At 41.2% G+C, this 12,519-nt stretch overlaps 1 protein-coding gene across 1 annotated transcript in view; it reads right to left on the reverse strand.

Annotated features, from left to right (window-relative positions):
- Window positions 1–12,519, reverse strand: part of adamts3 (ADAM metallopeptidase with thrombospondin type 1 motif, 3) — an 88,137-nt gene that overhangs the window by 34,767 nt on the left and 40,851 nt on the right. Inside the window, exons 5-7 of the mRNA XM_020585778.1 lie at window positions 10,285–10,472; window positions 3,009–3,092; window positions 2,525–2,681 (exon numbers count right to left, since the gene is read on the reverse strand). Coding sequence (XP_020441434.1) covers window positions 2,525–2,681; window positions 3,009–3,092; window positions 10,285–10,472 — 429 coding nt within the window. The remainder of the gene's footprint in view (window positions 1–2,524; window positions 2,682–3,008; window positions 3,093–10,284; window positions 10,473–12,519) is intronic.

Here is a 12,519-nt window from a genome sequence, read left to right on the forward strand (position 1 = left end):
CTCGACATTCCCCCGGAGGAGCTGGAGGAAGTGTCTGGAGAGAGGGAGGTCTGGGCATCTTTGCTTAGACTGCTGCCCCCGCAACCCGGCCCCGGATAAGCGGAAGAAAATGGATGGATGGATGGATTACATGTCTGAACAAAGTGACAAAGTTATTAACACAAAGTACAATGAAAGTATTGCTAGATGTTTGTAAGATTTGGTCAACACAATGTGATGAATTGATGTTCTTTCCCCAGTTTGACAAATGAACTGTTTAATGGAGAGGTCGATCTCCACTGAGAGAAGAACTGAAGGTTATTTGATGTTAATTAACTGCTTATGTATGTGAGTATATTCACTTGAGACCTAAGTAACAGGATCACAACCTTGACAAAGGAGTCAATGTTAGCAGGGCTAGGTTTTGTTTGTTCCCATGGTGGTTCTGGGTTAGATTTATTTTAAGAGAAGGCGGAACAGGATTTCCATTTGATCTTTACCATCAACTATCAAGCTCTTATTTTCTGCTCCCTGTCCACAGGGTGAAATCTGGTCAATTGCTTTGTTTATTTCAGCCTGTGAAAATGATTCAGCTTTAAAAAATGTCACACTCAACCCGAGAAGCTTAATGACATCTTTCTTACAGCGTGGCTCAGCGCTTATGAAAACCTAACAATGGCTGAAGGAAAGACTGCAGAGAAGTTATTGTAAAATGGTTTCCCCCAGAGAGCAATGAAATAATTCTACCTTCGACTACAGGACAGCATGAAGCCAATAATGCCTTAATATCCTTGATCAAAAGAAAAGCTGATGCTGCTCGGTGTGAGGTGTGTCAAATAGGACTGATTTTCAACCAAAAGACAGCCACTATGGGTGTATTTTTAGATTGGAACTGATGTGTATATCATTAAAAATTCACTGCTATTCATTAATGAATCTGCAATAAAAATGATCAGACAGTAAGAGTAAATAGAACAATTCCTTTTTCTCCTCATGTGTGGGGAGGATGGAGAAGGATGGACGAAGGAAGTACTAAATATAAAACGATCTTCTGCTCAACTTGGGAAAAAATGAAAGGGAGCCTCCAAAGATCTGAGCTTTGCACAGAAACAAAAGAAAGACAGCAAGGTCTGTAATAAGAATACGTTAGTAAGTTACATCAGTAACAAAATCAAAGTGAAGCTGAAAGTCACACAGTAGAAAAAATAAAGTCTAGTACAAAAGCAGCTTTCTGCTCCTTTTTTACATTATAAAGACGCTGTCTGGATGTAAGAGTTTGGCTGTTGTCAGAGTTGCTCAGGACTTTACAATCTGCCAGTGTCTTTAATTACAGTGCAACCCAAAGATGGCACTAGAGGAGAACACAGCGTATAGTCAGTACACGTTTAAGAGTAATGGCCGCTCACTTTATGCCAGACTTTGCCTTTGTTCGAAGATAATCAGTGTTTTTCAGCTGTGGGTGGTCACAGTGTTCTGGCTCACTGGTGTATAGCCTAGTTAGTTGCGCTGTAAAACAATTCAGCTTCAAAACCACAGCAAAATATACCGCAGCGCTGGGGGCAGAGAGACACTTGGTGGGGTCCCCCAGAACGCCTTAGGGGGGAGGCACCTGCCATAATGCCCCTCTGGGTAAGATGTATTTAGATCAGGGTTGGTTGTTCAGTGACTTCTGTCTGCAGCGGCAGTGCATGTGAGAAAATAAAAGAGAAAAAGGCGACTTTGATCTCCGGCGCCTTCCTCAAGCTAGCCTCTGCAACAATAAGTATGATTCAATAGAAGATCCTCGCTTTTCAGGATGAAGAGCACCACAGCTATTGTACAGCTTATTTTCTTATGCTTGACAGCCTAACATGGTGGAAAAGCGATGCTGTATTTTCATACATTTGTGATTATGCCATCCAATTAAAACACTCACACTGTAACTATGACATGAAATCACAGTTTACTTGTTCATGGGACGACGTTTTAATAACCTTCATCTTTTAAGTTTATAGACACTGGCAACTGATATTTAAATGAATAGGCATGAAACTGTAACAGCACCTGAACTGTAGGCAAAGCTGTATGTGACTAAAGACAGGGCTGATTAAAAATACTGGGCTTGTTGGGTGGGTTCTCTGTGTACCAGCCATATGAGATACTGATGCCAGTATCTGACAGCCAGTACAAATTGTCTTGAGCCTCCAGCATATTCAGATCTGCATCCACAAGAACAGACACTGAGGAAAGGTGTCAAATATGAAACACAAAAAGGTTTTTGGGTGTTACCATAGGAGGACTGGTCATTTTATTTGTGCTAGATATTGGTCATGAAGGGGCTTAAAACTGATGTGCTTGTAGGGTAGTACGAGCTTCTCGTGAACATTAGTGTCAACAAACCAAAAGTTAAAGAACCAGTCCTGACTAACAAGTTGAACATTTTGTGAGACAGGATGATTATACTGCTGTACATTATGATGGCTGACCTCATGTAACCAGCCCTGTGTCAAAATGCTGCAGGAAACTACACATTCTCATTTGAACCAGGCGTCCTCTGGGGCCTCACCTTGCATCCCCGTGGGGCCAAAGCCTTGGCGAGTAAGGAAAATTGCATGATCGTGGTGTTCGGCATGATCAGGGTCACCTTTCTGCTGCCCAAACGCCCAGCGGCACACATTCTCCAGGCTCCGTGATGGGTTGCCTCTTTCAATGAGGCTGATGGACTGACAGGAGCAAAGGGGGAGAGGGCAATGCTTATTAATGAACCTCAATACTGTGAATGAAGCATTCACTGTAGGACAGGCCAATCATGGAGCATCTCAGGATATAATAAGCGGATAGCAAATTGAATTTCTACAGTCTAATCAGACAAAATGCCAGGTGAACATGTAATCACTGATTGCTTCATGTATTTTCAGCACACACCAGTGCATGATCTCTGCAGTCTGTATGCATTTGGTTCCCTGTTTAGCATCTGTACAGAGAGCTGAAGTGAACCTGGTTGTGTTCCAGAAGAAAGGAAGGCAAATTAAGAGTCAGTGAAACCTCACCTTGGCATATCCCAGCATGATCATTCTCACCAGGACCACATTGATGTGGACTCCCAGTGACTCATCGTGGTAAATCTCATTCACCTGAAAAGCCAGATTAAGACGTTAAGACTAACAGCCACAGGACTTACAATAATGCACTGAAATAGCATTTCTTTTAAGGCATCTGCATCACTGACCCATTACACCACCTATCGCTGTAAAAGGTCACTGTAAATTAAATCACTGTAATTACAGATCATTCAGTTGCATTCTGAGAGTTGGTTAAAACAGAGCAGGAGCATCTTATCATCATGTTCTTCTTTCTCCGGGTCAAATACTCTATAAACAGAAGTCTAAGCCAGCGTTTAAATAATATCTAAGGGAAAAGATAAAGTGAGCGTTTTTAAAGTAGACAAACCACTGATGTGGCCTCGTTTTTCGAAGTCATCACCCTTTGATACACCTCGTTTCTTAACCTTGTCTTTCCCAGAGACCTGTTATGTGTTTTTATTAAGCGAGAGAGATCAAATTTCCCTTTCAGAGATCAGCATTGTTCACTGTATCTGCAAGGATCTGAGACATATAATCTACACTGCTGTTTAAATGTGCATGTTCACTTTTCTACCAGAAGCTGCAGAGTATGTGAGACTCTCTCTGTATGCATACACTAGACAGAGAGACAGACAGACACACACACACACGCACACACACACACACACACACACACACAGTGTCTATTATTTTCAATGACACTGAAAATAAATACACTTTTAGAAATGTCATTTCTCTGTCACACGGGACATGAACAGGAACCAAGCACAACATGCATTTTATTGACAGCTGAACTTTAAAAGGCTCAGTGTGATGTGTGAGCTTGTCCATCACTTTCTGTTTAGCCACTAATTGACAGACCTTATACAAAGTGCCAATCAAATCGGTAAAGCAAATCAACTTTGTGTCCAGCTCTCTGTCACCGTATAGAAGAACTTATTAGCAACAAACATCACTTGGACTGAAGTGACAGGAGCCATCACGGTAGATCTCAGTTTGTCTGAGCGGATGATTTCTCACTGAGCTTATTCAGCTCATTGCACAACGTCTCCGTGTAGAGGACGTTGAAAAAACACTGCAGCAGCATATAATTACATGCCATATTGTTCTGAGGGCACCTTTTCTTGTCATATCACTTTGAGATAGCAGGAAAAGGGGAACACAAGACAAACTGTTGTATGGCTTGGGATTCAGTTACTAACCGCTTTGAACCGTATGAAACAACAGTCTGGCTGAATGTGTTTCATTTAGAAACGAAGACAGATAAACACAGCTAATCCTGAACTTCATCAACAGTACCTTCAGATTACCTAAGATCACACCATGTTATTTTTATCTTATGCACTGATTTACTTGCTCTCAAAGGTGGGCTGATGTACCATTACAGCAATTGTTTCATCTCACCATGTCTTCAGCCTCACATTTGGTTTATTGAGCTAACATTCCTGTTTTACTGTGGCTCAAAATGGACACCACTAACTTGATGGCTTCCCCACCTAAGGTGCCCATCTTTGAACTTTGTGTGTCATAAGCTAAAGAACATTATTTGCCCAGTGTTGACTTCATGGTGGAACATTTCTGTCAAAACTATAAAGCTGATAAACCTCAATAATTTTATTATTAACATGTTAATTCAATTCAATTCAATTCATCTGTATAATGGCAAATGAATATACTGGCTAGTGGAATGGTCTGCACCTTTAGCAGTGGTGCTGGAGGAGGCACCACCAACTCCACATTGGTGCTATTGTAGTGTTCAACCAGCGGCGGTTGTTCTGGAGTGCACGGCTCCTCAATTATGGTCGACATTGTATCAGGCACAATGATGATACCGCTGCACTTTTCCTGCCAGCTGGGGAGTTTAATGGGGACATTAATGTGCACACAGAGCAGGATTTGCCTTACAAAGCATCATCTGTGTCGTCTCATGCCGCTAATAATGATTTAAAATCCATTAACCGAATTCAACATTTCATCACAGTTGCTGTCTTTTCTGCCCCGGAGATGCACAAGAGTCACATAGAAATGAGTGGCTGCAGACAGAGACAAATTAGACATCTTTATGTGTCAGTAATAAAGTCTGTCAGTACTGATAAGTCCCATATTGTGCATCAACTAACACACCTCCATTAGCATTACCCTAAAGAAACAGCAGATGAAAAGACAGCACGTGTGTGAGAAGGAGAATCAGTAGTAGTATTCAATCTAAAGCCTCGGTTAAGAAAGTTATATCCACAACAGAAAATTGAAGATTTTAAGAGTCAAACTTTTTTTTATTTTTTGCTTTTTCACAATATTTAATTATGTTCAGACACATCATGGTCTTCCTCTAAAGCATTCTTTTACAATACAACATAATACTAGTCTAGTACGAGTGATGTGCCAAGAGTTCATGGACACCCCGTCTACATCCCTTTGTGTACGTTTGGTCTGAGGTTTTCACATTAGTTGCTCTTGAGGGGAATCTTATTTCTTCAACATTCAATGATATTTTAGACTGTAGTCTTCCTTCGGCTTTGCGGTAACAACATGACAATGTCTCTGTGCACTGAGCCAGCTCCACACAGAAATGGTTTTCCCAGGTTAGTGTGAAATAGCTACAGCACAGAGGCTCAGCTGCATCCAGCAGCTTCGGGATTAACTGGAAGGCAGACTGCTATCCAGGCTAGGATCGCCCATCGCCAGTGCAGGACCTCACTAACGCTCTTGGGGCTTAATGGGAGCGACTCCCGGCAGCCAGGCTCTTAAATCTGAATGCCTACTCTGTGGGAATGATATTTTAAAAGGTTACATATGGCTGCAACGTTCAGGTGTCCATACACTTTTGCCCAAATACTTTTGGCTATGTATACAAAAGAACATATTACATAGCCTGTAGTAGTGGTGACCATCACCTCTGCTTTGTTCACCTGCTGTGATAAATAGGTGGGACCTGGGTCTATCAAGCCTGCAACATTTTCTCAAGCATGCTCTACAAGTTGATAGTGCAACCAAAGCAACATCCCTCTCAATAAACTCCCCTTTTGTGATGCTGGTAATGTTTAGTTTATGGTGACACCATGCGAAAGAGGGCATGACTCAGTTCTATAGCACTGTTAGTAGTGTTGCTGTACCAGAAAAAATACTACAAACACCGTTAACATAACGCAGCCCAAATATAAAATACACCCCTTTCATGGGCGCTTGAATTTACTTTATGAAGACAAATGATCCCTAAAAGCAGAGTTTTCTGACTATATGACAGTGGTGAGAAGCAGGAAAGCCTGTGCGATGCTCACTAACACCACCTTTGAAACGATGAAGGATGTTACAATAAAAGAAGAGATTTATTTGGTTTACTGTAGCAGGGACAGAATGTAAAGCTCGAGTAGTTCTAAAAAAGTGAATGCAGTGTGCGCTTGTGTCTTTTCCTGAAAACTAAACTTGATTGATTACTGCAGTGTCACTGGTGAAGATGAGCACATATACACATTTGTACTGCTATATTTGTGAGGACAATAATTAACATAATGTATTCCCTAGTTCCATAAAAGGAACTAAAGGGGCCCTGATAGACCTGGTTAGGGCGCAGCGCTCTCGCCACTGTGGCCATGATTCGAGTCAGGGTTGCATCAAGAAGGGCATCTGGTGTAAAACACGTGCCAAATGTCAACATGCAAATCATCAGTGTGACGATTCTCTGTGGCAAGCCCTAACGAGGAAAAGCCAAAAGTGACGTTCATATATAAAACCTTAACCATCACAACTAAATGCCTTAACCACTAATCTAATTCAAAACCCTTAACCCTCAAACAGAACTTTAAGGTATGTCAGAAAACGAGGACTGGCCAACATGTCCTTACTCCCATGGTATAAAACTGGGCTTCACGTTACTGGCCATATAACCGCACGCACACCCACACACACACACTATCTACTTAATGTACCTTAAGGTTCTTTGGAACATTTAATCAGCTACAATTCTCTGGGGGTTGGTGAAGCTAGAGAAACATAGGCTCTGTCTTGATGAGCAGGATAAACCAAAAGAGGCAAAGAAAAGAAAATGAGACAGAGAAAAAAAGAGAACAGGAGAGAAAATGAGTGGAGATGAAACATTGGAGATAGAAATAAAATTCAAAAAACAGGAGAAGAGAAGAGGAAATGAGAGAAGAGAAAAGAGGGTAGAAGGAAATGGAATTCAAAGAGAAATGTGGGAGCAAAGAGGAGAGGAGGAAAGAAGGGAAACTGAAAGGTAAAAAGAGAAAGGAAACAACACAAGAGGAAAGAAGGGAGAATAAGGGGCTAAGGAAAGTGAAGAGGAGGAAGCTGAAGATAAAAGAGGTAGAGAGGGCAGAAGGTAACAGTATAAGGGAAGAAGAAAGGAAGGGTGAATAGAGAGGAGAGGAGGAGACGTGGGAGGTTAGAAGGATGAATATGAAGTGGAGAGAAGGGAAGAGGAAAGGAGACAAGAGGAAAGAAGGAAGGATGGAAGGATAAAAGGGAAAAGAAGAGAAGGGGTGGCAGCAAAAAAAGGTGGGATAATGATAGGACAGAAGGGAAGAAGAGAGGAGAGGAAAGAAGGGGTGGAGCTAGGAAATGAGGAGACAAGAGGAAGACTGTTACCACACCCTCTGAAGCGTTATTTGGAAAATAAAGGCCACGAACAAAGGAAGTCAGAGCTTTTCAGGGTTTCATCCTATAGCAGGACAATGATCTATTCATTTGCTGCTTTAAAGTGTTACTTATTAATCTACTTTATATTTCATTTGTATTGTGTGGCATTCATGTGGACGGCAAAGTAAGAATTTCATTGCACAGGGAAACATGATTCCTAACTGTGCATATGACACTAAATACTTTGATTTGACTTGTCTGTCTGAACAGTGTCTGATTTGAGTTGCAGAGAGAATGACACAGGTGTGTTCGGCTGCTGAATCAGACTAGTAACAGCTGGAGACATGGAGGTGTTCTAAAACCTTTGACCTTGACTTCAGATTTTGTTCATGTATTTTTGGGGCATTTTCTTCATCAGATAGTGACAGTAAAGATGACAGGACATGATGTGGTAACAAAAGGTCCCCAGCCAGTCACAAACACTGCACCCCAAACCAGTTTTCACTTAGAATCTCATCATTTTGACATTTTGATTATAAAGAGTTTTAAAAAATAATATAAAACCTTACCATGAGCATTATTTTATTAACTTTTCATATGTTTTTCCTGACAGAACATTACATGCTGTGTAATAATAAACGATTAACAACTGCATTTGTTTTACAGGATTCATTCATTTCCCTGGCACCTGCTTCAGCCCAAACCCAGACTGCAGCAAACGCATGACTGACTGGTTGCCACTGACATAAAATCCTTTCAGTTGGTCAAGCTCACAGCGTTTCAGCCCGAAAGCCTCCATCCACTCAGCAGACGTACGTATTCTGAATAACAGTGACTGTACAGTACTGACTGTTTTTCAGTGGAGGACATTCAATTCAATTTAATTAAACTGTGTGTTTTTCCAAAACACCGTACACACAATGCAGGAGAACTGGGTTAAAAAAACGGTCTGCGAAGGTTGCATTTTTATCTGTCAATAAATAACAAAAGAATCATCAATAATAAAGCTAGAGGGAGCAGCAAAAACAACAAAATAAAAGGTAACTGACTGCAGGGAGAGAGTATAAACCAAATTATACAATCTTTGCTTCTGAATATATGCATTGGAAAAGATTATCTTTCACTGTGCTGGCTGAAAAAGGTTTTTAAAATATTGCCTTCACCAGAAATGCATGACAAATCATCAGGAATTCAACTATAACAGATCCAGTGGCAGCACAATCATCGTAACCTGCTTGTCAACGATTAACTTTGTTTGTTACTGCTAAACTGCTTTAATAATTCAAGTGCAAATCTTCTCTCCCACAGCATATTATTATTGACTATACAATATGCATATGTGATATACAGTCATCTTCGGGCCATCCCCAGTCCACTGCACATCATCAGCAAGTGAACTGTGGTGCAGCCTCTAAAGTAAAGCCACTCTCCACGTAAAGCACCATCTGCCATATGCATTCAAAAGCCTCATTGTTGACATATATGGCCAGTTTTGTTCACCAGTCGTGAGGCCCTTCTGTGGGACACTGTGATGAGTAGATACTGCAATCCTTATCAGCCTCCTGAGGGAAATGACCGTCTGATTTGGCAGTCAACTCACACTGAAGAGCATCTAAATGATTCTACTCAGGTGTAACACTGATGACACTGTACACAGAGGGCAGGAGGAACCTTACTTGAGATTTGATGGCACACTCCTCAGTGTGTGCACGGAGGTAATCATTTCTACAGTGGGCACTACAAATGCTATAGAGATGCATTAGACTTTCCAGCAGGTTTGTGTTGGCTTTGATTGCTCTAGATCAGCTGAAAGGCAGCAGAGAACTCACAGGAGAGAAGCTCTCTTTAAGGCTAACACTTCACGTATCCGGATCATTTGGAGTTAGAAGAGATGTGATTTTTACAGCAAATTAGAGGAAAGTGTAGATGGACTCATTAATTACTTTTGTCACTAGGTATAAGCATTTATTTAGAGTTTTCACTGAACTGAAGAAATAAGGCCAATATTCTTCCCCCTCCTTCCTTCTGAGGAAAACATGTGGCTGTTTAGCTGCTCAGTGTTCTACTGTTGTTGTTTGGTGTAGGAAACATTGGACTGGTATTTTTCATTTTCTATGGACAAATATATCTGTATTCCTGCAATGTATCCTAACAAACTCAGTGCACACTCTGTCTACACATACAGTAGACATAGAATCTGTTATGAGCACCTTCTTATTTTTGAATAGTCTGATATTACACAATACTCACATGCAGTATGTAGACTCAACCAGTTATTCCTCTTCTCTACACTGGCTCATTTTATAGCACAACTCCACTGTAAGAAGTAGTGGACAAACTTTACATGTCACTACAAATACATATTGTTCATACCCACATGATTTGCATAATTCTATGGGACTGCTGATTCGATTCCTTCAGTTTTTATAGTACATGTACACTGTAGTTACACTTCACAGTCATTATGGAAAGTAAACATGGCATATGAACATACAAATGGCATGTGGCTGTGGTATTATCATAGACCTGAAAAACTCCAAAGCAATCTTTTACAATCCACACAGCAAGAAAGACCAATGCATGCTCACAACTCAGACACCCTGTACTGCAGTATTAAAAGTAGTCACAAGAACAGTTGGCAGTGACTTACGATGTTCATGAGAGTGAGCAGGTAGTTCTGCACGTGCTCCTTGCCATGAAATCGAACCACAGTGTCATCAACTCCCAGAAGGATTTCAATGTTGTAATTGTCCTCCCTGGCATCTCTACGCCGGCGGATGGTCTCGTTGACCTGCTGGGCTACAGAGTTGAGAGTCCTGGAAACATCGAGCACTGGTTCTGTACAGGAATGGAGACAGGGGAGATATAAGTGCTAATGTTGATGTGTAAAAACAAGAATCCACAACAGCTGCAAAATGTTACTGTTTGATTTTGGTCTCAGAATAATCATACTGCATACAAAACCAAAGGGTATGCAATTTCCTGAAAAATAAAAATGTCTCAGTCTACAGTCGCTGTAGCACCTTTTTTTGTTTAACGATGATGTTCAAAACGTAGATGAGGACCTGGTTGGGATATCTGTTGGATGCTGTGATTACACATAAAAAAAAAAAAAATCAAGCTGCAAAGAGCATTTGAACAATAATTCACACATATTTACAGAGAAGAAGACGTTGTCAAGCCGACACGCCACTGCTCTTTATACACAATTAAGGCCGTTAACTTGGTCAAAAATATATCCTTATACTCATGTAGTAGAGCATTTGTCTGTCTTTCACTCTTTAAGGTACATTCACATCCCTGCCCTGAGGAAAAGACTCATCCTCTACCACAAGCAGCTAATGTTTCTGAATGGTTCGTATGATAAGTTCACCGCTGGCTGTTAACAAGACCTTGGTGCTAAAATGCCTCGAGTGTGAAAAGACAACAGGTCTGTGACCTTGAGGTAAAAGCAGCTCATACATGCAGCCAAACTGCTATAAAACCATTCAAACCACAATTCAATGTCTTTCAAAGAAAAGCCAGTATGATTAGCTGCTGGGAATAAGACTATAAGACAAACAATCAGTTGTTTTACAATTTGCTAATTATCCTCTGCTTTTATATGCAGTAAGTAACAGTAACACCAGAAGTGACTTCAAAGTATGTTTCTGACTCCACTCAATATGAAAATAAAGCGAATTATCTGAACAGCAGCACTGAGTCTTCTCTGCACTCCCTACTACTGAATCCGATTTTTGGAAGTAACATTTCACCAGTACTTAACGTCCTCCCAGTGCTGCCTGGCATTAAACTTTGAAGGCCGACACTGTTCCTGTCACACCGCTCGAGTAGTGCTACTGACACTAAATCCTTCAACTGGTCTCCTAGGTAATCCTGGTGAGCGCAAACAGCTCTGACTCTGAGATTCAAGTGGCCACGTATATCCCTTACTTTGCTTTACAGTACAAAAGTGTGTAGATGAGTTTCTCCCACTATAAAACCTCAGGGTATCAACAGCATGGTTGGTTATAAAGGAGCTGGCAGGAGAGTGCAGGTTCATATCCCAACAGGGGTTATCTTGGCAGGGATGTGAGAGAATGATCAGGGTGTCCCTGAGCAGGATGTTTTGCTTTGCTGCAGCTGCTAGTTAATGGTAAGACTGTGGTTATGCCAACAGTTTCCATTGTTTGCTCTCAACCACTGTATAAAGTTGCACTTCTTTTGTTAGTTTTGTATTTAGTTTATTTTAATCTCATTTGACATCATCTCAAAGTGAAATGAGTTTGTCTGAACCTTCAGTGCACTCCGTGTTCTTTAAGCCAATTTTCAGACATAGGAGGCCCCATTCTGAGGCCCCTGATTGTTACAGCAGAATCCGATTCTTATATTCTACAGTGTTACTTCAATTTCCAGTACAGTGGATATCTTCAGTATTACAAACACTGAAATTTAAAATCTTTTCAATGTTTCTACCAGCAAAGAAAATGACAGAATAAATTTTTTTGGTTGCTTTTACTGTGCAATAAAATTCTATGCAGTGTGAATATAAAAACCATTTTATGATGTTTTTTATGTAACCTTTATTTTACTAGGAGGTCCCACTGAGATCAAGATTTGTTTTTTCAAGGGATACCTGACCAAGATGGCAACCATACAAATATACAGCATATTTATTAAGTTCAACACATACAACAATTATGAATAGATTAAAATCAAGGACCGTGACGTCGCCCGGCATGGCGCAGCCGGGCCCCCACCCTGGAGCCAGGCCCGGGGTTGGGGCTCGAATGCGAGCACCTGGTGGCCAGGCCTCCCCTCATGGGGCCCGGCCAGGCTTAGCCCGAACGAGCGAAGTGGGGATGTCCTCCCGTGGGCCCACCACCTGCAGGAGGGTCACTAAGGG

This window comes from Monopterus albus, unplaced genomic scaffold, assembly GCF_001952655.1.
Source record: "Monopterus albus unplaced genomic scaffold, M_albus_1.0 scaffold376.1, whole genome shotgun sequence".
NCBI classification, from domain to species: Eukaryota; Metazoa; Chordata; class Actinopteri; order Synbranchiformes; family Synbranchidae; genus Monopterus; species Monopterus albus.